Source organism: Orbicella franksi, chromosome 12, assembly GCF_964199315.1.
Source record: "Orbicella franksi chromosome 12, jaOrbFran1.1, whole genome shotgun sequence".
NCBI classification, from domain to species: domain Eukaryota; kingdom Metazoa; phylum Cnidaria; class Anthozoa; order Scleractinia; family Merulinidae; genus Orbicella; species Orbicella franksi.
In genome coordinates, this window is record NC_138156.1 from 9,178,955 (window position 1) to 9,202,826 (window position 23,872).

At 38.9% G+C, this 23,872-nt stretch overlaps 5 protein-coding genes across 6 annotated transcripts in view; 2 read left to right on the top strand and 3 right to left on the bottom strand.

Annotated features, from left to right (window-relative positions):
• Positions 1 to 289: 289 nt before the first annotated feature.
• LOC145464075 (octopamine receptor beta-1R-like) lies at positions 290 to 18,516 on the bottom strand. 2 transcript variants are annotated; one of them, XM_081447891.1, is made up of 2 exons: positions 18,499 to 18,516; positions 290 to 4,714 (listed from the first exon to the last, which is right to left on the bottom strand). In XM_081447891.1, the coding sequence occupies exon 2, from the start codon at positions 3,893 to 3,895 to the stop codon at positions 2,918 to 2,920; it is 978 nt and encodes a 325-aa protein (XP_081304017.1). In that variant the 5' UTR covers positions 3,896 to 4,714; positions 18,499 to 18,516; the 3' UTR covers positions 290 to 2,917. The 2 variants fall into 2 exon arrangements, with proteins under 2 accessions (XP_081304017.1, XP_081304016.1); XM_081447890.1 differs by lacking the exon at positions 18,499 to 18,516 and adding an exon at positions 7,715 to 9,644.
• On the top strand, positions 9,784 to 15,439 carry LOC145464073 (E3 ubiquitin-protein ligase RNF14-like). Its single transcript, XM_081447888.1, has 2 exons — positions 9,784 to 12,465; positions 13,856 to 15,439. The coding sequence occupies exons 1-2, from the start codon at positions 10,875 to 10,877 to the stop codon at positions 14,164 to 14,166; spliced, it is 1,902 nt and encodes a 633-aa protein (XP_081304014.1). The 5' UTR covers positions 9,784 to 10,874; the 3' UTR covers positions 14,167 to 15,439.
• LOC145464078 (uncharacterized) lies at positions 16,863 to 17,147 on the top strand. The gene has a single exon (XM_081447893.1). It carries the CDS (start codon positions 16,863 to 16,865, stop codon positions 17,145 to 17,147), a length of 285 nt encoding a protein of 94 aa, XP_081304019.1.
• LOC145464072 (uncharacterized) overlaps positions 18,515 to 23,872 on the bottom strand; it is a 58,902-nt gene continuing 53,544 nt past the window's right edge. The window contains exon 17 of the transcript XR_014041388.1: positions 18,515 to 18,539. The gene's annotated coding sequence lies outside the window, so the exon portion shown is untranslated. The remainder of the gene's footprint in view (positions 18,540 to 23,872) is intronic.
• Positions 21,597 to 23,806, bottom strand: LOC145464077 (uncharacterized). Its single transcript, XM_081447892.1, has one exon. It carries the CDS (start codon positions 22,983 to 22,985, stop codon positions 22,170 to 22,172), a length of 816 nt encoding a protein of 271 aa, XP_081304018.1. The 5' UTR covers positions 22,986 to 23,806; the 3' UTR covers positions 21,597 to 22,169.

A 23,872-nucleotide genomic window follows, 5' to 3' on the forward strand; every position in this document is an offset into this window, starting at 1 on the left:
ACAATAGATTGTAGAATACCGGGCCATTCATTTGCATGTCATTGAATTTGAATGGTTCCTTTTGTTTCTTTTTGCTGCTTTCTTAGGCTTCGTCCACGTTACGACGGAGGAATTTGAAAACACAACTTTATTTCTACGATTAGGCCTACCGTACAAACTAATCGGTCACGAAAAAGGAGCTTTTCGAAAACGCTCTTCAAACCGGAGTAATTTGCCTAAAACGCTGGCTTTTCGTTTTCGTGTGGACGGAAGACATTTTGAAAACTTGGAAGCCTTCCGAAAACAATGACATCACGCGATAATCATGTGATTTCCCTGAACGAGTTTTCCTCAAACACAAATCCAAAATGACCTATGATTGTTGCGTTTTCAAATTTCTCCGGAGTAGCGTTGACGGAAAATATTTGATGCGTTTACAGAGTGCAAAAGACCGTTCTCAAATTTCTCCGCCATAGTGTGGACAGGGAATAAGTGAACTGATGACGAACGGTGTATAGAAAACACTGATTTTTTTTTGTAAAAGGTCACCAAACTTGATCCTTACCGGACGTCGTTGGATTTTGTTTAGTCTCTGTTTATTGTTATAGTTTCATCGTGTTACACATTTATATTCTAAAATGACGACTTTTTTTTCTACAAAAAATGTTGCACCCCGAAAAAAGCAGGTTTCATATTACACACCTACTTTCCCATAACAGCCATCTCTTTCTGCCCTCAGGGTGGCCGTTGTGGGAAGGTTCGATCGACTGTAGCATTTTCTGGAATTTTCTGAAAAGAGGACAACTTTGCAAGGTACACTTAAATTTTCGATTCATTCGTTATTTCAGCATGATATCACTAACAGTGTTTATAGGACGTATGTACTACATGCTCTGATACAACACTTCTCTTCATTTTATCGCGTTTCACGTACCATGTTTCTAGTGATATCGCGCCCACGCGAACGTGACCGCACTGAACTTGTACCTGGTTGCACAGCGCTAGCGTACCAGAAATCGCGACAAAAATTGCACCGAAAATCAATTTTGTAAGCGGGCCATAAAAATCCTTAAAATATCAATATGTAGACTGCTTGTGACCTTGCTTGTTTGGTTTTCTGCGATTTCTCGAGTCTGACGATCGCGGGCTCCTTTTCCAAGCAGTCAGCTAGCTTGGTAGCCGAGCCTGAGTTCATCTCCGTGAGTACTGCGAGTGTAAATCAGGCCAGTTGACCGAGCAAATGACCGAGGAAAGGGGGGAAACCAAACCCATGCCCCACGCCTTTTTCGTTTCACACACACAAAAAATAATTTCGCGAGACAAAACGAGTACAAGCAGTGTAGTGCATACAATACAAAACCGAGACAGCGAAAGAAAATAGAAACTACCGTGCTTGTGCTTGAATTTTTAACCATGTGCGGTTTTTACGGAATGGAGGTTAACCAGTTAAAGTAAACTGTGCTCGTATCCTATCGTAATTTAGTATATATCTACTAGCGTTCTATCACGAATGCCGTTCTCTGATTGGCTACGCTACACTCACTATCCATTCTGTGATAGATAGTGAGGAGCGTAGCAGTGTGCCCTTGTTAACAAAATGACGCCGCTTCTTAATTTTAGTAGATAGAAGCAAATATGAAGATATCGATTAACATTGATAAATAGTGTTTAAACAAAAGATATGTTATTAAATAGCCTTGCTGACTTGCCGAATTAAATATCTACAAAAAAATCTTATACGAGACAAAAACAGACACATTTTAAGTGTATAGGAAACTGTCTTTTTTTATCCATTGTAAGTTAGAATCAAAGTAAACTTTTCAAATGCTCACTGAATAGCTCCTTAGGAGTAGTGCAACCGACAAGAATACATTGTGACAAAGTGGGGGTGCTTTTCATTTAGAGTTTCCTTATTCTTGTACGTTTTTATATAAACCTCTTCCTGTCCAAACACAAGAGTCGTACTGGGGAATACTGGCCCGAGGCCATGACAGAACCGGACCGATCGCAGCGAGGTCGTAAAAAAACGACCGACGGGGCCAATATTCCACAGTAAGGCTCGAGCAAGCTATGTCAGCAAGTTAAGAGTAGTTTATTATAAGGCACTAAATTTTGAATTTGCCGGCTTTTGAAAACATAATAACAATTGAAATCATTATATGGCGAGGTAGTCTTTGGGTAAATTCGAGCGTTCTGATTGGTTCTTTCTCGGCCGAGATTTTACCATACGGAGGCCGTGTAAAAACCAGCACATTCAATAATTACAAGCATAACTAAGCATGGCCCGAGTGCCATACACTAAACTACTTACTAACATAACTTGCTCGAGCCTTCCTGTGGAAAATTGGCTTTCGGTCGTTTTTGTACGATCTCGGTCCGTACTGCCACGACCTCGGGGCGACGTTCCCCAGAGTGGCCCTCGCACTCGGTCAGTAATTAGCTCTTGATTACTGAACCGAGCAGGAGGTCTGTATGCGGGAATCTTGACCGAGGACGTGAGTACAGACCGAACGCAGTGAGGTCTGTACTCACGACCGAGGTCAAGTTCTCCCATACAGACAGACCAAGCTCGGTTAATAAGATGTTTATTATATGGCAAACAAGAACAATTTAATGTAACTGGTTTGTATTAGCTGGCATTTTGCTTACGAAAGACGAAGAGCTGAACTTAATTCTGCCAAAGTTTGCTCGTCCTCTTTACTTCTTTCTTTGATGAGCCTTTTTGGCACTTCCATAAATAAATATTGTTAGAAGAAAATACTCAATATTTTTGCATTTTAGTTTGCAACTTTTTCACCGCAAAATATTACCGGTCTAGATGCTGATCTAGATGGGAAAATCTAGACCTCTTTCAATATCGATTTCAGCCAGTCATATTCATGAATTCAGTAGCTCCCAGTCCTTGTGAGACATAGCCATATAAAAAGAGCATATCACTCTATGACACAACAGAAACAGATTTTCGGGGTAAATTAGTGTAACACGATCTCTCTTGATCGACTTCGGTTCGAGAACGAAAAGGAACCACTGTCAATGGATAGACCACATTGTTTCGTCGTCGCATCAGTTTCCTCATTCCGAGCACGCGGATAAATGCCCTGCGGAACTGCGTCACACGCCATGCGTAAAGGAGCGGGTTCACACACGAACTAAAGTAGGTTAAAGTTAGGGTAACATCGCGCGCAGCGTGAAAACCAAACGTTCTACACTGGATACACTGGACCATAATCAAATCTATTAACAAAAATGGAAACCAGAACGATAAAAACACAGCCAGGACTATCAGCATAGTCTTCGTGGTAGATTTTTCTCTGGACATGGCGTTTTTCAACGCCGTGTTTCCCATGGATCGTCCTAGCGTCTTGGTATGCGCGCGAATCGATTTGAAAATCCCGCCATAGGCCATAAAAATAACCACACTCGGTAGGAAACAACCTAAGCCGTAGAGATAAATCTGGTATCTCGAGTCGACCCAGCCCACTAATGGTAAAAGCGAAAAATGCACAGCGTAAATCCATATGATCGTTATGGAGATCAAAATGCGACGTTGCGTCATTACTTCTTGGAAATTGAGCGGCATTTTGACCGCGAAATAGCGATGAATCGACAGCGCCGCCATATTTAACAATGAAGATACTCCTGAGATAATAGCAAAGAGATAATGAGCGAGAAACACAGTTTCGCTGCCGTTCCAGTAAGTACCTATGAGTATAGTCTCGGCGACAATTCCCATCAAGAGATCAGAGATCCCCAGGCTTATGATGTAGTAATTTTGCAGAGTGCGCAGCTGGCGGTAAGGGTCTTTGATGAAAGCCGTACAAACTAGAACGTTCCCGAAGATTGTTAATAGAGAAATGAAGATATAAACTATCATACTTGGGAGGTTTGTGTGAAACCAGTAGCCGTCGAAAAACATTGCTTGGCGTCTCTATTTGCTGCTCAGACTTTTTCTGCTGTTTATAGAAGTGAATGAAATAGAGCTCAACGATAGTTCAACGAAGCAAGATGTCGGGTGTTTAATGCCGGGTACCAACCCAATGAAGTTCCTTGTTAGTTTCAGCGTTTCAGCAAACAATGATGTACTGTATTTCCTTCTCTTTTTTTGGGATTAACTTGCCGTTACGTCGGCTGCACCTTTTGTAGTCAATTCAGTAGTGTAGCAACTTTACTATACTTTGTCTTCTAATAATTCTTGCGTTGAACTAGCAGTGGAAACTGTCTTCCGTAAAGAGTCTTTCAATTTCAGGAGTGTAAGAGTTAAGGCAACTAAAATCTTCCTTTCCAGAACGTCTGAGATTCTCAACTGAAGTGGTTTCTATAACAAGTGATAAGCTGGCCAAAGACCGTGAATTTTCAGCTTTTATGCAATCTTTTCTGAATTCTAAGGCAAAAAGAGCGTGCCAATACAGTGAAACAATGCAAGTAAACCACTCGCGTGCAAACCTCGTAGCAACTTATCCCAGCACAACACAATAAACGCGGTCCTATTTAGCTGTTTTAGAATTTTCTTTTTCTTCCTTCTCTTCTGCTCTGCTTAAGTATCCCACAGAGATGCAAGTCGATGGGAGGTCGCTTACGCTCAGTAAACCAGTGCCTCAGTGGTTTACCAACCCACAGTTCTTGTGTGGCAGTTTCACCTCACTGTCGATGGAGAACATTTCTGACCATTTTTTTCCGTGATCGCCGCGCTTGCCTTTGTCAGTCACAGCGGCTTAGCATTCAGTGTTCTCTGTAACTAAACGACAAATGTACCAGGCAGGTGAACCAATTTGAAAATGAATTAGGAAGCTTATTATGTCATGAAAAGAATTGTACGGTAATTAGGTTTTTCGTTCAGGAAAATACGATTAAAATAAGATATCTCCTTAACTTACAAGATTTCTTACTTGAAACGAAATCTAATAACTTAGGCAGAAATGATTGTGTTTTCGTTCGTAGCAGTGTTGGTTTTGTTACATCCCTTTCAACGATTTAGACGTAAAACCCAGCTTTTTGAATTCTCATTTTTTTTCCCGTCCGCTAATCTCTGTCAACTCACAGCAGCTAATGAGGAAGCAAACGTCCAAAAAACTTGACAGAAAATCTGTAAACGAGAAATAATCTTCAGTGATTGCGCGTCAAGACAAAGAGCCGACACCGGCAATCAACTTCCGATTAATTTTGGCTTTTTATTACTCCAGATGAAAGGGAGAATAGAGCAAAGCAAAATAGTACATTTGACCATGATATCACAGTAACTAATTACGGCTTAAACAAAATGAAACCTCGTAACGTTTAAATGAAGAATAGATGAAGAAAAAAGATTTTGCTCTTTCGGAAAAGAAATGAAAAAGATCAAAGTATAAACCGTTTGTTTGCTAAGTAGACTTTGATTTTACCTTATGGATTCCTGTCATATGTTTAGCAACCTTTCTATGGCTCTCCAAGTTTGCTTGCTAAAGATTTTTAAATCTATGAGATATATGTGCGCAAGGTTCTTGTCATAGTAACAAGACTTTCAGTCTAAGCATTCCTATTTATAAAATCCATTAGTACATTGTTTGTGATTAAGCCATGCAAACAAAGCGCTAAAAATTTCAATTGAGAATTGCACCCCGCGGAGAGATCTTTGAAACAAAACCCGCTTTGTCCAATTTAGATTAAACTTAGAAAGTCGTTTTTAAAACAACGATATTACGAAGAAAAATTTGAATATGATTATTAGTATGCGACGGCTTTTAGGGATGTAATGTATATCCCTGCAACGCTAATTAAAACTCCAATTCAAGTCTTATCTTGTTCCAGACACCTGTCTCGTCGCAGGTAGATAATATCCATATGTAACGTAACTAAAGCAAGATAACATCTTTTTACATACGCCAACATGGACTTGCTGCTAGCAATATCCTGTGGTTTTCTTTATTTTTAAGCCGGCTAGACCATTGCTGTCAAAATACAGCCCTAAAAAGGAGTATTTATGCTCCCGTTGATCTTAATTTATGCGACGAGTTGGAAGATGAAAACAGAGACACCATAACACGCCGGGCTACACGAACGAAAACTATTGGAACAACGGTGCTTAAAAAAGAAGGAAAAAAGTCATGTAATAAACGAATTCCAGACACTTTAGGGGGGACAACTTGGGTACTATACTAAAATCAGCTTGATCTTACTGAGGAAATTTCAATAAATATAATTTGACTTACTTGGTTATTTTCACAAATCGAATCCGAAAAGCGCTGTTCCTTACCAAGTTATTAAATGACTTAGCACTTTATAAATTGGAGAACGATTGATTAAAAATCGCAGCACGTACCGCCAAAGCAATGTTGATTCTAAGCAGCTTTATAATAGTCGGCTTTATAACTAAATAAGCATATGCAAGAGATTTGTTTATATGCAGTTGTCTTTTAAATTTTTAAAAAATGAATCGGCCTCCTCAATTTGATTTTGTTGACTGATCCGAGGAAAAGAAATAAGGAAGTTATAAGCTAGTTGTTGTAATCGCTGAAGCTAATGTATGGATGTCATACAGCTTACACGTCCGGTATCCGAAACTTATGTGTCGTATTACATTTTATTTTGCATGTGTTGTGGCTAATTTTCGCAATTTGATCTCAGGGAAACTTGTGTCTTTATAACCTGGCAAATCAAAACAAACAAAAAATTACCCCAGCAGCAAAAAGCTGCAAAAAGCTGCAAAAAGAGAAATCCAATATCAGATTGAAAAGGTCACGAAAATCATGTACCACATCAATTCATGAACTTAACTTCCCATGTTAAATAAAATCGTAATCTTTTAAATGTTGTGAACTGAGTACCAGTCTTTACAAAGCAAGGGAATCCGATGTCAAATAAAGCTATTTTACCTCATTTCTGGATCCCCAAAACCTGATATTTTAGGCAAACGAACTTGTTGATCAATTTTAAGTTGGATTTGCGCAATTTTTGTTTTTGGAAGTGCGCAGCTCACAGATTGAGTTTCGCGCTATTAAGGTAATTCAAAATGGCGGATTTATACCGCACTGCTGAGTTAAAGCTTGTTTAATTTTAAAGAATTTTTAACTACTCAACAATGTGCTAAAATGCTTGCAGTTTTAGAGACCAGACTTTACCATTACAAAAAATGCGGAATGCAACTTTTAATAAAATAAAATGGCAAAACTTTTCTCTTCGTTTTGTGACTACTAGAAAAAGGACACGTTGTAATTGTGTTCTCTACTTACAGTGTATTGTTTCGTTTGCTGATGATTCGACTACGATTGAAATATAATGAACCCTTTTAAGAAACAATAACAGCAAGCTATTGACTGGCTTCCCTATGATAACTGAGAAGGCTGGACGATACGGCAATTCGATTTTGTTTGCATAACGTGCCAAATGCCTTCCAGATTTCTCTCATTTTCATCTCTTGTTCTCTAGAAAGGGAATGAGAAAAGTTGGCCATAATAATGAGCTATACCGAGAGTTCATTCGCTTTCCTGCTTTCGCTCTCTATTCAACAATTATTTTGAATCCAACCTCCAAGGCTACTAAATTTACCACGAACAACATGCTGAAATTACAAACTGCAAACACTAAACTGTCCTCAGTATCTTTGATCAAACAAGAATAATTTTAAAAAGTGATTAAATACCACCGAACATTCAAATTTTTTGCTTCTCTCCCTAAAAGATAGAGAATTTTGATTTGGGATGAATAGAGTCTAGTACCCTGGGGCGGAAATTAATTTTTGTCGCTAAAGCGCGCAATTTACCTTCGTGTATTTCGTTCCGGTCAACAGCAAAGCCATGGGAACAAAAGCCACGGACGTCTGACAAAGACTGAGCAGTTATGAGGGATTATTGTTTTAAAAACATTAGAAACTGCAGGACCCTTCAGTCGGTTGGTATACTTCAAGAGATCAACAACCAACCACACAATGATATTCGTTCGCGAATATTTTTGAATGACGTTTATTGAGCAGACCTTGACCACGAACATCAAACTTCAAACCTCGGGTTGTCAAAACTCAGAATCCAATTGTCATTTCTTTAACACCTGGCTCAACAATTGAACTTTATTTACTCAATATTGAGCCGAAACAGTTTCTTTTGTGTTCCGGCCATACGAAGCTTTGATTCCTTCTCATTTATTTTTCAAGCTAAACCTTTGTTTCGAACGTATGTGTAAATAGGGAAAGAAATTTTTAACGCGTCTTTGCACAAACAGTAATAATCAATGATGCGAAATGGCGCGGTAAAATGAAAGAATCAAATGAAAAATACTAGATTACGATTTTCATTGATTGAAAGTGACGAATTTTAATTCAAACGGTCCGTTCTTCCCGAACCGCGCACGCAACAGAAAAAGATACCGCTTTGGTTATTAGCCATCGCGAATAAACATATACGACCAGCTTTCAACGGGGTATTTACTCAAAAACGTAACGCGGGGAGGCAGTTTATTTCCTCAAATTATAAAAGAAAAACTTTACGAGCTGAAAGTAAAAATGAATAGTAGCTTCTTCTAGAAGCAACCACGCGTTGCAACATTTTAAGTAAATTAAAATACTAAGTGTAATTTTCATGAGCAACGTATACTTTTGACCAACTCAGCTTACTAATAGCTTCCCGTCTGAGTCATATGTCAGTTACAGGTACCACTTTGTAAATTGAAATAAAAAAACTGATGGTGAAAGCCTTTGCATAAATTACTGTCCTGTTATTGTAAACTTTTGTAAATAACCCCTCCCCCTCGCCTCCTGAGGAAAATAAGTTATGCCTCGAAAATAAAATACCAATTAAGCAAGGATGCATGATACAACATAGAAAGCTTAACGCGAAAACGACATGATAGAGTCCAAACTGAAAGCCAAGATGAAACCTTGGACAGCTGTTTCGACCTGGTTGAGTCTCACCAGCTCCGCGTAGTAGCAAAAAATCGAGCAAGCAGCGCGAAGGCTAATCGTTCACTAAATGCACATATTGTGCTTAGAACCTAACTGTACAAATGTGGCTAGGGACTGCAAACGAAAATGCTGCTGGTATACTAGGATCTGTAAAGATCTGACAATAAAATTACAATTAAGCAATGTTGATACTTCGTAGAATGCTTTAAATAACGCATGCCGAACGACCGACAGAAAACAATCCGATTATGAGTCTCCCCAAAATAAGCCCATGAGCTTTTACTCAGAATAAGTAGAAACTATTTCAAATGCTACAATCTGATTGGCTGAGCTGTACACCAGCTACAACCATTAGTGTAGCGGAGGCAGGAAGTCGCTTACAAAATGACGACGTCTCCAGCAAACTAACGAAGCTTAATGAGCACGCGCAAACCGCTGTAAGTTTCAATTAAGCATTAAGTCTACGACGATTTTGTAAATAATGAAGTTAGATACTACTTAAGCCCTAGGAAATAATCGGAAATCATTATTTAAAGGAATTTAGTTAAATTCTACCAGAACAATTAGATTTTGAGCTAGAGATATAGAAATCCAGAGCTGATGATTCAATTGTTATTTCGTAGTTCTATTTAATATCTCCTGAAACTAATTAATAATTATTCCGCGAGCGCGCGTTGGATATGAGATGGTAGATAGCCAACGAGGCGTGTGGCGCCGAGTTGGCTGTAATCATCTTTATATCCAACAAAAGCTAGCGGAATAAACGTTTGATTAAAAACGCCTCCAAAATAAATAAAAGTACAATAAGATAAAAATAAAAACGTGCCCAAAACCTACGTGTACGTTTACAATACTCGTATAGAGCACGGCATAATGGCTCATGTACCATGATGACTAAACTTAGCCAATGAAAACTCTTGAATTGTATTATATAGTCTAATGGTCCAGTTTTTAATAAGTCCCATTATTAAGTAGCAAGTTCTGTATTTGTAACCTCATCGTTTAAAATTTTGCGTTTTTAAACCCGCGTCGCACAAAAAGTATTTAATACATCGCACTCAAATTGCTTGGGACAGTTAATCGTGCAATGCTCTTTCAATATTCAGAGTCGATATTTCTGTACCTCGATCAGAAAATGGATCACTTATGCTAATGAGGCAAATATTTGTATTGTATTGCAGATATTGTAAGCAAACATTTCACTATTCAGACTGTTGATCGACGTTCATTTCATTTCATGATTGGAGGACTTGATTGCTATAATGCTGTTTAATCAGTATTCGATCTGTTTAGAGAGTCGGGCAAAATTCTTCAGACACAAAATGTCTTTGAGTTAAAAAACCTGCAAGCAATTACAAAACGCAAACTTAGAAACTTTCTAACGTTTCTGCCTTTTTTTCACTCCTTCCCACCGAAAAAAGTGTTTCGGACCAAAAAAGTAAAAGCTTTTTGCTTAATTAATTCTTGAATTTTACGGTAGATCAATGTAGGACATAAAGATTTTCCGAGGAATGACCATAAACAGCGCGCATTTTGTGCCGAGACTTCTGAAAGATGACATACGTTTGGGTGACTTTTTCAATAACATTATTTGAATAAAGCGAGCTTGATCTTTGTTTGTACAACAGGACTCGAGACGGACAAAGAAAGGTTTAGTTTTAGAACAACTGCTTGCAAGTAACTGAAAGAAAGCTTATCAAGTCAATGAGCAAACCGATGGCTAAGCATCAAAGTTTTCTATTCTATTCCGGAATCCCGAGTCCTAGTTCCAAATTTCTGATTTTGAAAATTGACGACCATCCCATAATCCTTTGGAGTCTAAAAACAACATAAACATGGCGGTCCGTATCCTGGGGGAATTGCACCATAGAGACGTAAACTTTTGGAACTTCTCTGCAAGATTTCTTCCTGCTCCATCATTCTCGTTCAGCTTCGGTCGAGCTAATTTCAGAAAGTAAAGTCAAATAGGAAAGGATTGGCTGGAAAATTCAATTTTGTCTAGTGGGAGGAGAGATCGACTTCGAAGATGGCCGAATGTATGGAACTTTTGAATACAGCTGCCATTGAAGAACAACAGGAAGAAATGACTGTCCTTCAGTCGATCTTTGAAGACGATTTTCAAATCCTCCAAGGAGGGGATGGAGAAGGTAACATTTGCTTCAACTTGACAGTCAAAGTTAACATCCCTTTCGACAGAATCGATTTCGAAGCTTTCATTCCAATTCCTGATCATGAAGAATTCGAAGCCGCTGTCGAAGAATGTTCTACGATTACTGGCGATAAAAATGACTCGAACAATGAACTTGGAACTCACTTCCAAGATGGTGAAGATAATGCAGCAATGGGTGAGAGTAATCACATCGAAATACAGCAAAATGGTACGGAACTGGGCGCTAGCTCTGAGAATGAAAATGAAAACCATGGCAACTCCCCTCACAGTTTTTCTGGGCGCACAAAACCTGGCTTTTCTCGATCCCTATCTCGGCGACACTGGCATGTGCGAGCTGATATCCAGTACTTGACTCCGATGCATGTAACCTGCACATTTCCTCAACTCTATCCTGCAGAATGTCCACCTGAATTTTCCCTTAGTTGCCTCTGGCTAACAAGAAATCTGATAGAGGTACTGCAAGCAAAGTTAAGGAGTCTGTGGACAGAAAGTCCATACCTACCCATAGTTTTCACTTGGGCAGATTGGCTGCAAAATTATGCATATGAATATCTGCGTCTGGGGTCACACTTGGTCCTGAAGGAGGATGAACCAGTAGAAAGGTTGGAGGCACACACACATGAAGAAAATCAGGATGAGATAAGTGAAAGATCTGTTACAACATTGCAGAAAGCTTTACTGACAATCTTTGAATATGACCTGGAAATGCAAAGGCGAGTGTTTCGACAGAACACTCACTTGTGCGAAATTTGCTTTGATGAAAGGGATGGGTCAGAATTTCACTATCTAGATGAATGCAGGCACTTCTTCTGCAGTGACTGCTTAAAGGCTCATTGTGAACTTCATGTTGAAGGTGGCACTGTGCTTAACCTCTTGTGTCCAAGTCATGACTGCAAAACAATGATTCCGCCTGAGATTATTCAAGATGTCTTAGATCTGGACAAACTTGAGCGATGGGAAAGGCTACTTTTAAACAAGACCTTGGATGTCATGGGAGATGTTGTTTATTGCCCAAGATGCAATGTAGCGGTTGTTGCTGATGAAGATGAAACCTCTAGACTTGGCCATTGTGCAAATTGCTTCTTTGCATTTTGCACAGAATGCCTTGAGCCCTGGCATGCCAGACAGCCATGCTTTGAGGAGGAAACAGACTCTGAGGAGGAGGAAGGTGCCAAAAACAAGAACACAGAATCAAAGAAAAAGAAAGATAAAAAGAAAGAAGGAGGAGCTAAAATGACAGCTGCAGAATTATCTCTCAGAAGACGACAGAAGTTAGAGAGAGAAAAACAGCGCAGAAAAGAAATGAGTAACGTGTCGTTTATTCGGATGATGAGGCAACAAGGAAAGTATCAGTTCTGTCCAAAGTGTCGCATGGCTGTCGAGAGGATCTCTGGCTGTGACATGATGCACTGTTCACAATGCCGTGCTAGCTTTTGCTGGAGATGTGGTAAGTAAATGAAGAGGGTTGAAGGGGTAATGCACCCCTCCTGGGGGAGGACTCCCAAAGAAGAAGGACGGAGGTATTTGTCGTTCCTTTTTGGGGTAAAAAATGCTGTTTTGGTACCTCTTAGGGTGTTCAGCCTCAAAAGGTCCACAGCGGGAGCTTTTGCGGTACCTGTTAGGGTATTGAGACGAAAGGAGGCAGGAGGCGGCGTGGCTGAGTGGATTAGGGCGCTGGATTTGAAATCTGGAGGTCCCTGGTTCAAATCTTCGTCCTGCCGCTATCTGGATTTGTTCTCGGCAGCCCTGAGTTCAACTCCTCGGCCGCGTTGTGTAAATAGCCAACTGGTCAGCCTCCCACCAGTTGGGATTCTTAATAGTTTATGTTATATTTGAAATATTTGTTTATTTATTTACAGTGTCCCCAATTAGCACATTAGTGCTAAATACATCGACACTTAAATAAAGTGATTATTATTTATTGATTAACAATGACAAGAGATACACAATGTAATGTGCCGTTTTAGAATTGGTACCTCACGGGGGTGAAAAACATTTCAAGACACGCCCAGTCTTCCACAGGATCTTGGTACCTCTTAGGGGTTCTTTTCAAAATTTCCAATGAACACCCCCGTCCTTTTTATGTGGGATTTGCCCCACGGCACAAGCCTCTCCCCCCTAAGAAAAAAAGATAAGTTGACAGTTTGTATTTGCCTTGCCTTTGAGAGGCATTCCCCACCAGTCCCCTCTTAGGAACTTATGCTGTTGCTGGTGATCATACCTACAAAACTCCTTTGATAAAATATTGGATCCACTCATATTTCATAGATCATGAATTATCATCATTTCCTTAATAACAAAAGTTGTGTAAAGAATTGTGCACATAGAAAATGCAATTTTTGTATTATTATCCAATAAGTTATTTTTCAAAAAACATCAATGATAAAACTGACTTTATTAACGTGTATACCAGTAGTAGTTCAGTACATACTGTTACAGCAGTAGCCAATAGTTATTTTTTATCTGGGAAGGTCAACTTTTTGCATGCAATTATGGATGTAACAGAATAATTTCATCACCTACTTTATGGGGAGCAGGGATGGTGCTGTGGAGAGAGCACTCGCTTCCCACCAATGTGGCCTGCGTTCGATTCCAGCCTGTTGTGTTATGTGGGTTGAGTTTGTTGTTGATTCTCGCATTCCTCTGAGGGTTTTTTGTCCAGGTTCTCCAGTATTCCTCCCTCCACAAAAACCAACATTTCTAAATTAAAATTCGACCAGGATCGAGGACCCACATGAAATCAGCTAAGGCTCATATGGCCTCCTCTATAAGGATTGTAATTTACTTTACCATATACGTGGCTGGTCTAGTAACAACATTCCTCTTATGTGTTCTAGGAAGGGCAATTTCAGGATATGAACACTTTGGACAGTGTGGAAGAATATTCCATGAACCAGCACCAAGGGAGCCAACAGTCGGAGAAACCATGATTGAAGAGTACAGAAAGGCCAACCCAAAGAGAACACTACGGACTAAATTGTGTCCCCGTTGTCATCAGAAGTGTCTCAAAGAGAACAATAACAACAACCATCTAAAATGTTGGGCCTGTAAAACAGGTTTTTGTTATCAGTGTGGGAAGGAAATTAAGGGGGCAGTGACAATGCACTTTACGGCGGCCAGTTCATGCACACAACATTCTGATGACTAATATAGGAATTTTCATGACCCATTTACAGCTGTTAGGGGTAATGTTGGCAGTAATGAAATTTGTATTAAGCTATGTCTTCTGTGGTATGCTTGAAATTATGAACCTGACAGTTCATCTACATGTACTTGATTCTAATGAGAAGAATGCCTTTTAAATCACCCATGTATAAGAACCTACATTTGAACAAGTCAGCCTAAATAGGTTCTTAATAATTATATATTGGGTGTTTAATGAGAAATCAGGCTGTTTAGGTCCTTAATAATTCAGAACCTTAGTAAACCTATTTTTGTATCAGGTTGTCATTTTATTTAGGGGTTCAGACTACAACTACACTAAACAGCATGTCTTATCATACTGGAACTAAGTGGGAACTGGATTTTTAGATTAGTGATAGGAAACTTAATAACTATATCAAATAAGTATTGCAGTGAAGTACATTTTTCTCATACAATGGCTGCATTTTGAATTACCGTAATTTAATTGGGTTGATATTGCATTGTACAAAATATGAGAACCTGTTCCAAATTTCAGACTGAATGGCTTCTTATGTAATGAGGGTCGAATTTCCCAAATTACAGCCTGTAGGTTCTTCATTCACTGTGGTCTTAAATGTGGGTGGCTATTGACAATATATAGATCTTATTATTAGGACTTAAAGTAAATAGGTCTTAAACCATTTTTCCTCAAGAAAAAGTTGGACCTTTTATGGATTGATGATTTTCAACATTCAGTCCCTAACATAGCAAGAAAGTTTGTAGTTGTCAATGTAATAATTATTTATTATCAGTGCATAGAAGTAGCCTCCTCCACAGGCAATTTTGCAACTAAGGGAAGACTTCAAACAAACAAATTGGAGACAAACAAGAAAGAAACATGTCAGGTGACGTGTTAGTTTATGTGCTGTATTGAACTTTAAAGAGACATGTAGAAAGTACTGTAGACCTTTGCTATCTCAATGGAAAGTACTAAACATTATGTCAGATAGCCTGTGAGTTAGAAAAGGCAAGGGGTGAATTGATTTTTCATAGATTTATTGAACTGGGAAATCTGTTCACTGGCTAGACTGATAATAATGGTTTTTGTCTTTCAAATAATAAAATAGCCTGAATTATTTATTTTACCACACTAGTTAATTATTGATGTAAGAGCACAAAATTATAGTCCGAACAATGTAGCTTTAAAATTTCACCTATAAAATTCAAGTGTGAACACTCACCCAAAAGTGGGAGTTCCAGATAACAAGTTGTTAAAGAATATTACAATAACTATTATTTAGAAATAGCCTAAAGAAAATATGCACGCTGATTGGTTAAAAATCGTGTTTTTATAACTGATTGATTGTGGTATTTTCTAAAAGAAATAGAAAACATGTTCTTCATGTTTCTAACAAGTTTTAGTATAAATCTACTGCCGTTCTCTGATTGGCTATGTTACTCACTATCTATTAAACAATTACATTATTTGCTCTCGCTTTCTATTGTGCGAAAGAAATCGAGAGCAAATAATCTAATTGTTTTTGTATAAATCTACTGGTCATTCAAAACTTAATCTAAATCCTCCTCACAGACGCTTCAAAAATGCCAATAAGTGCCCGTCATTTTGTTAGCAAGGGCACACTGCTACGCTACTCACTATCTATCACAGAATAGATAGTGAGTAGCGTAGCCAATCAGAGATCAGCATTCGTGATAGAATGCTAGTAGATTTATACTAATCTGCGATAGATAGTGAGTAGTGTAGCAGTGTGTCCCTTGTTAACAAAATGATGGCCGCTTCTTGGCATTTTTCAAAGTGTCTGTGAAGAGGATTTAGATTAAGTTTTGAATGACTAGTAGATTTATACTAACACAATTAGATTATTCACTCTCGATTTCTATGCGTGGTAGTTGACTCAGGTTGCACCATCGTCAACTCTCGCCTGATAGAAATCTCAAGCTCATAATCTTATTTTTTAATAGAAACACTTGTTTAAGTTTGGAGGAACTCAGAAAAAATGTGGAAACACTTGTCTGTTAGCTTGTGTTCCCACAGCATTTCTCATTTCACCCACTTCAACTCATGTTCCTATAACTCAATAGAAACACAGAACATGTTTTCTCTTTACAGTGGGATTTGAAGTCTTGGTTTAGTATCATTTTTGAAATAACTGAGTTGAAGATATCATAGCTGTAGGACATTGTAAATTAGTCTAAAATATAGTATAATAATAAATTGTACCTTACAAATTTTCGTTTAATAAATTATTGGTTATTCATCACTTGAGCCACATTTATAAGTCTTTAGCCATTGTGCTTGTCTACATGTGTGTGTGGAAGGATCTGGTATAAGCAAAACTAAATCCCAGATTTCAAGTAACTGATACTCTATGACACGTTTTTAATTTATCATGTGTAACTTGAACAAAAACAAAAATCTTAGTTCCGGATTCCAGAGTCCATTCCGATATCCAAATGTTACATCCCAGCATCCTTTGGAGTCTGAAAAACAAAGATGGCGGATGGCGGCGGATGTGATATTGCATCGCGATGTGAACTTTCCGTGTTCTTCTTGGCAGAATCTGATTATTCTCAAACTCAGCGATCATCGCCATCATTTGCCAGTTATTTTTAGAAGAGCGAGGAACCTTCAATAGGAAACCACTTGCTGCAACTTTGTCAGAATTGAAGCTCGAAATTATTGTGGAGTTAGCACTCAGCATGACGGAATTTGTGAACGAAGCTACTTTGGAAGAGCAACAAGAGGAAGTAACTGTTCTTCAGTCGATCTTTGAAGACGATCTACAAATCCTCCAAGGAGAGGATGGACAAGGTAACATTTGCTTTAACTTGACAGTCAAAGTCAACCTCCCGTTTGAAAGAATCGATTTGGAAGCTTTCGTTCCAATTCCTGGTCATGAAGAGAACTTGGGAGAACGGCCGACAAGATTGGGTTACATTGGAATGGAACCAGGAACTTATCACAGAGAAGCTGAAGAGGAATAAGCAACTAAAAGTGATACACAAGAAGAAGCATGTACACCAGCAAGCGTTAACTTTATAAAGACTGAAAATGGGAATATTTCCAAGAGTTCTCCAAAAAGTATTTCTGGCCGCACAAAACCTGTGTTTTCTCGATCCTTATCTCGACGACACTGGCATGTACGAGCTGACATCCAATATTTGACTCCAATATATGTAACATGCTCATTTCCCCCACTCTATCCCACAGAATGTCTGCCTGAATTTTCCCTAAGTTGCCTGTGGCTCACTAGAAGTCAGATTAAAGAACTGCAAGAGAAGCTAACGAGTCTGTGGACAGAAAATCCACACCTACCCATAGTTTTCACTTGGGCAGATTGGCTGCAAAATTATGCCTATGAGTATCTAGGTCTTGGGTCACACTTGGTTTTGAAGGAAACTGATGAAGAGTGTAAAGAGTTGATGCACAGCAAGAGATTTAGTACAAAACTGCAGACAGCTTTACTAACAATCTTTGAATATGACCTTGAAATGCAAAGACAAGCTTTTAGAAGGAACACTCACTTGTGCAAAATATGCTTTGATGAAAGGAATGGGTCAGAATTTCACTATCTAGATGAATGCAGGCATTTCTTCTGCAATGACTGCTTTAAGGCACATTGTGAATTGCATGTTGAAGGTGGAACTGTACTAAACCTCTTGTGTCCAAATCATGACTGCAAAATGATGATTCCGCCTGAGATTCTTCAAGATGTCCTTGATCCAGAGAAGCTTGAGAAATGGGAAAGACTGCTTTTAAGCAGGACCTTGGATGTCATGGGAGATGTTGTGTATTGCCCAAGATGCAATGTGGCAGTTGTAATTGATGAAGATGAAAACTCCAGACTTGGCCACTGTGCAAATTGCTTCTTTGCATTTTGCACAGAATGTCATAACCAATGGCATCACAGACAACCATGTTTTGATGATGAATCGGACTCCGATGAAGAAGACAGTGCAAAATACAAGAACTCAACATCAAGAGACAAGAACAAAAAGAATAAAAAAGGAGCCACTGGGAAAGCCACTGCAGTACCTTTTAGAAGAGAACAGAGATTGCAGAAAGAAAAACAATGCAGAATTAATAAAAAAGAACATATGCAAAAAAAGAACTTGACCAACTTGTCATTCATTCGGATGATGAGAAGAAAGGGAGATTACAAGTGTTGCCCAAAGTGTCGCATGACTGTGGAGAAGATCTCTGGCTGGGACCACATGCATTGCTCACAATGTCACACCAACTTCTGCTGGTTATGCGGTATGTATGATAAATAAAATTACTAAGCGATGTCAGCCCTTATTCATATTTGTTATTAGACGTGTTGTATTCACATACCATTAAAGTGAACCTTGCTGATTTTGTGTGTATCTTCTTACCTGTTTTGGTTGATGGATAAATATAGAAAAAGTTAAATTTAGTACAGTTTGGAAGATTAACAAAATGTCTAAATTATCTGTTCTTTTGAATTGAAATGGATATTACTCTGCCTCATTTGGATGTCTCATTTATGACATACAGTGTAATAGGAAATTAAAGGCAACTAAAGGTGTAGGTCACTTTGTGCGCATGCCCGAGCAAAAATGTCATAAAACGCGATGAAAGGCATGCTTTCATGTTGCAAATGCCTCTTAGTAGATTTGCAAATGCCTTTTAGTACCTTTGAGTAGATTGGAGCTTATTTAGCTCATATCCAGGTTGAAAATGTAAAACTTGTCTAAAAACTGCGTTTTGCTTAAAAGCTCCAGGTGTCAACGGCTTAACTTAGTTGGGAGGACAAGAGTCTGTTTTTTTTGCAAACTATTTTAGTACTGAAGTACTTGAGAAGCTATCCAATCCAAAAAAAATTCCTAAACAATTCACCACTTCTACGATGTTACGCCTTTCTGATTTTTTCATTCCAACATAAACGGAATATCTTACCCATCCATGATATTCATCTCACAAGGTGCAATATTGCTTTTGCATACTTTTTTCGTGAAATATCAGTACTCTTACTCTTTCTGAACTGGTCGCGGTCATATGGAAATACTCATCGAATCACTGTTATACCTTAAGTTCATCTGCTTCCCCTTGAACGTTTCGTCGTGGCCATAAAGTTTGGTCTTCCAAGTTTTTTTTTTTGTATTTGTTACATAACTGTGGCTGTTTTCTGTTGTCGTTATTCTGCCAAATTTTCCTACCTATATCGTAGATATTTCTACAATATCATTCGCCACGAAACACTCCTTTATTTGCGGCCGAAGTTAGGTTGAATTAAAGAATGAGCGTGGATGAGTGTTCTCCTCTTGTCCATTGCACTTGCAAAATTTTAATTCACGTCACTAGATGTGGTTCGTTTCACGGCCTAACTTCCACACTGAGCCAGCGTCCACACTACGCCGGAGAAATTTGAAAACGTAGCTTTTTTCTACAGTTAGGCCTACCGTCCACACTAATCCGTCACGAAAACGGAGCTTTTCGAAAACGCTCCTCAAACCGGAGGAATTTGAAAACGCTGGCTTTGCGTTTTAGTGTGAACGGGAAACATTTTGAAAAAGGAGCTTTTCGACAACGATGTAGTCAATCATGGGATTACCCTGCCGAGATTTCCTCATACAAATCCAAAATGACCGGTGATTGTTGCTACATGTAGTGTGGACGGGCGGAAAACATTTGATGCGTTTTCAGCGCGAAACCTCCGTTTTCAAAAATCCCTCCGGCGTAATGTGGACGGGGCTTGATACGATAGCAACTGCGCTCATCATTTGCAAAGAAAACGCATTTCAAAACGTGTTAAATTCGAAAACGCCGCCTAGAGGAGACATTTGAACTGACGGAGCTCTATCATGTAAGTGTGGACGACGAAAACGGAGGCTTTCGAACAAGCGGACGTCACGTCGCATGCGCAGATGCCGGTCGTGGTGTTTTATAGCGTATCAGCGTTTTCGAGCGTTTTAGTGTGGGCAGGTGAAACGCTGAAACAAACGGGACCATGTACTGATTATTCAACCCAATAGTGCAAGCAACGATGGAATGAAGAGGGTAATTAGTTCTAATGTTTGTTTTTTGGAAATAGAGTGTTAAAAGTTTTGTTCATTCACGTTTTTATGGCAGACGGTTGCCATATTACAGGCTTTCAAACAGACAAATCATGACATGTTTACCGTTCGTGTAAACTCTGTAACATTTAGAAATTCCCGTGAACTTTGCCAGGCTTCTTCAACCACAACCTGAATGAGGAGTTATGCTTGGCGCACTTTCAACCACAACCTGAATGAGGAGTTATGCTTGGCGCACTTTCAGGCAGAACTCTTTCATCTCTCGATATAACTGAATAAATGTTATTTTAATTTCTTTTGCCAAACTTTGACGTTTAATCATAAAGCGTCGCAGACACACAACAACACTGAATGAGTTCCTTACCCCTTACCCACAATCCTCTCCGGGCCGTTATTAATTAATCAGTGTTTCATGGAATGTGTTTATCAAAAATCCCGGAAATTTCGATTGGAATGCAAATGAAACAAAAATTATCTGGGCACTTCGTTTGGACATTGTGGACTATGTTTTGAGGTGGTTGGTATGGTTGGAAAATTGCTGTATCGATCTCCTGTCTAGACGTAAACGCTAAATTATCTATTAAACACCTGCGTACGAGACTGAAACTGAGCATGCGTAACTATATCAGTTCACGTTACGTCAGTGTTTGTCAATGTTCCATTTATGCTGACCACCCAGATCTCCCACGGCTAGGCGTCAAACAGAGAGAGAGCTGGGCACTAGATATTCTGTTGAATTTATCCGCTCTGGATAGCGCTCTAGTTTACATGTGAAGGAAAGGCGTATTAAAACGTATATAAATATATAAAATATTTATTTATAGACGTAAACATTACGTGTGGATGGGTCCTGAGCTGAATTGAACACAACACTTGGTATTATATTTGAAATTCCTCTTTTTTGTTGGAAAATGAAATAAAAATCGAAGTCTAGAAGAGTCAAAATCGATTCCTTGAATTCGTAACTGATCTTTTCTACATCTCGCATAGTACTGAAGATCACGCGTGATAATTCTCAGCCAGTCTCGCTCCTTTCAATGCTGTCGTATGGAATTAACTATTGGAGGAAAAATTAAGACGTGGAGGGTTTAGTCCGGCAAGTTTAGTTAAGGTTGGACGATACACTGTTGCTGAGATATTTATATATTTTTAATGAGATGCAAGTGAAAAGCAAACGCTAATAAAGGTTGGTTCGTTATCTGAAAACCTCTTTTCACCTTCTATTCAAGACATAGCTTTCTTCGTCTTAAAGTAAAGGTTACCATATTCATAAAATATAGATAATTGATAATTATATTGGGACACATTCGACATTTTAGGCCGCAACGATTTATTGATATATAAATTTATTTTCTTCTACTGAACTTAATTGGATCTGGGGTTTATGAGATTCAGTATGTAACGATTTGTTTTTACTCAAGCCAAATCCGAGCCAAATTCTTTAAGAATTTCATAGCGTTTTTTATTCTTGCTGGCTTAGATAGTAACTTATATAAACGAAATTTCGTTTAATGCTAGTTTACAACAGAAACTTCTCAATCAAATTGTATGTGACAACACTTGGGCATTTCCGTGGTTTACACGTATACGTAATTAACGCGCACTTGTGTGGATGATCAATTTCCGATTGCTGACATTTAGAGTTAAACACGCACACACACAAACCACATGCATTTATATATATACATCAAAAGATTTGAATGATTAGTTTATAACTGGAAAAGGGTAAAAGTAGTTTAATTTTTTCCTCTGAGGATTACAAAAGTAGACATGCAATAATGCAGTCCATTTACTTGTAGGTTGAAGGTGTGTCGTCAATATTTCGTGTTTTGCAAAAAAAAAAACAAAAAAAACTAAGAAAACAAAAAACGGGTGGTTTGATATTTTCGCACTTCATTTAGAAGTAAATAACTCTAACTGTATATATTTGTTGACAAAAGTAAGCTGAGATTTTCCTTAGAAACATAATCACTTCCTTGTTTTTCTGTTAATCTTGGCTAACTCTCCATAAAGTGTGTTAACGTCATAAACGATTTGTTTTGGTCCGGGCCTAATCTTGTATGGCTCTAGGCTCTCGTTGAACTGCGCAACAACCTTTCTTTCAACTTCGGTCTCGTGGTTTCGATAACTCTTCAAAGCTTCTTGATCAATTTGCGGTTGTCTACTCGGAGGATTTACAAGATTTGTTTTCATGCCTATGTAGTTTAAAGCTCGATAGTGAGCGATCTCTATTTGCCTCGGAGCCTTATAGTTTTCAGTCCACGGAGGGGCGCTCTTCACTCTTTCTTTTTTATCCACGCAGAACGAAATTCGTTGCCACATTTTGCAACGCATGTCCAGAACAGTGACTGGTCTCCCAAACTCGCTTGTCTTGAAAGAGTACATCTTTTTGTAAGGCACTTCAAATTGCTGACTCATCCGTTTTAGAACGCGCGAGGGGTTTTTCTCAGCGCGCTCGTCGTGCGCGGCGCTGTTCTGCAATTCGTCACTTTTCTTGGAATTTCTTTTGGATCCCATTGTGTGCTCGGAACGCTGACTTTCAAAAGCTAGATTCCAGCGTGCTGACTTGAAAGTACTCACTACAGCCTCTTGCTCTTGAGCAATTTTGGCACTTCTCTGTAGATGACTTAAAAACTTCTTGGCCAGTAGAACTTGCCTTGCCTCTATCTCAGAAACGAAGTAGTCCGTTTGTCTTTTCAAGCGTCCAAGCCGCTTCGAAAGCTCCTTTTGCTCCATGATATTCGCTCCGAGATTTCCCGTCTTTATCTTGCTCTTGTCGCCCATTTTCAATTAAAATTTTGCACGACTGTGAGCGTTAACACATGTAGCTGGCGGCGAAATTGTCTGTATTAGCCTCTAAATGTCAAGTTACTATATAAACACCAGGTTGCAAAATAATGATTTCGCGTCTAAATAGCCTGCGTTTTAGTTCATTAGGGCAATCCAACCTTTTCCGAGTGAGTCGTTGAGACAATTCCGTCCTGGTTCCACGAGATATTTCCTTGTGGCGTGCGATATAAAACGGATCATTCTCGAACTGTTTTGAAAGATATCAAATATTCGGACTCTAAGGTTGGTTGCTATGCGAAATATTATTCACATCGCGGACACCTGATTGTGAAGTTTCAATGTCTATCTCCTGGTATGAAAACAATAGTTCAGCCTGCCCAATCACATTCCCCCAAACAAGCGCTTTAATGAGAAATCATTCGCCTTTCCGGCTGCAATGACGTAATTATGCGGACAGGTGGACTTGTCATGTTTATTGGAGTAAAGAGGCCCTCGTGTATACGAACAGCAGGTGTCCGTATGTTTGTTTGAGTAAGCAATAGGACGCAAATTAATTGCAATTGATTCGAGAACGCTGGAATAATTCAAAAACGTAATAGGAGATATGAAAAAAAGCCTTAACTTTACGCTGGTAAACGTGACTGACAACGGTTTATGCCGACACTTGTTTGGCAGGTGATACTACGGAGGAAATTGAAATTGCTTACGACTTGATGCGATCTTCTCTCGCTTTTAACAAAAAAAAAAAAAATGAAATCGTTGCAACGTTCAACAGATTATAGTGGTCGTCAAAATGGCGATGTACCGGCACAGTTTTTCGGAGTTACTGAGGTTTTCTCAAATGACATGATCAGTATTTATATTTGTGATCATTTTAATTG

Excerpts from the sequence above, each read along its gene's own strand:
- LOC145464075 (XM_081447891.1), bottom strand. The coding sequence starts at position 3,895 with ATGTTTTTCGACGGCTACTGGTTTCACACAAACCTCCCAAGTATGATA.
- LOC145464073 (XM_081447888.1), top strand. The coding sequence starts at position 10,875 with ATGGCCGAATGTATGGAACTTTTGAATACAGCTGCCATTGAAGAACAA. Across the intron at positions 12,466-13,855 it reads TAGCTTTTGCTGGAGATGTG|GAAGGGCAATTTCAGGATAT; the intron begins GTAAGTAAATGA and ends TATGTGTTCTAG.
- LOC145464078 (XM_081447893.1), top strand. The coding sequence starts at position 16,863 with ATGACGGAATTTGTGAACGAAGCTACTTTGGAAGAGCAACAAGAGGAA.
- LOC145464077 (XM_081447892.1), bottom strand. The coding sequence starts at position 22,985 with ATGGGCGACAAGAGCAAGATAAAGACGGGAAATCTCGGAGCGAATATC.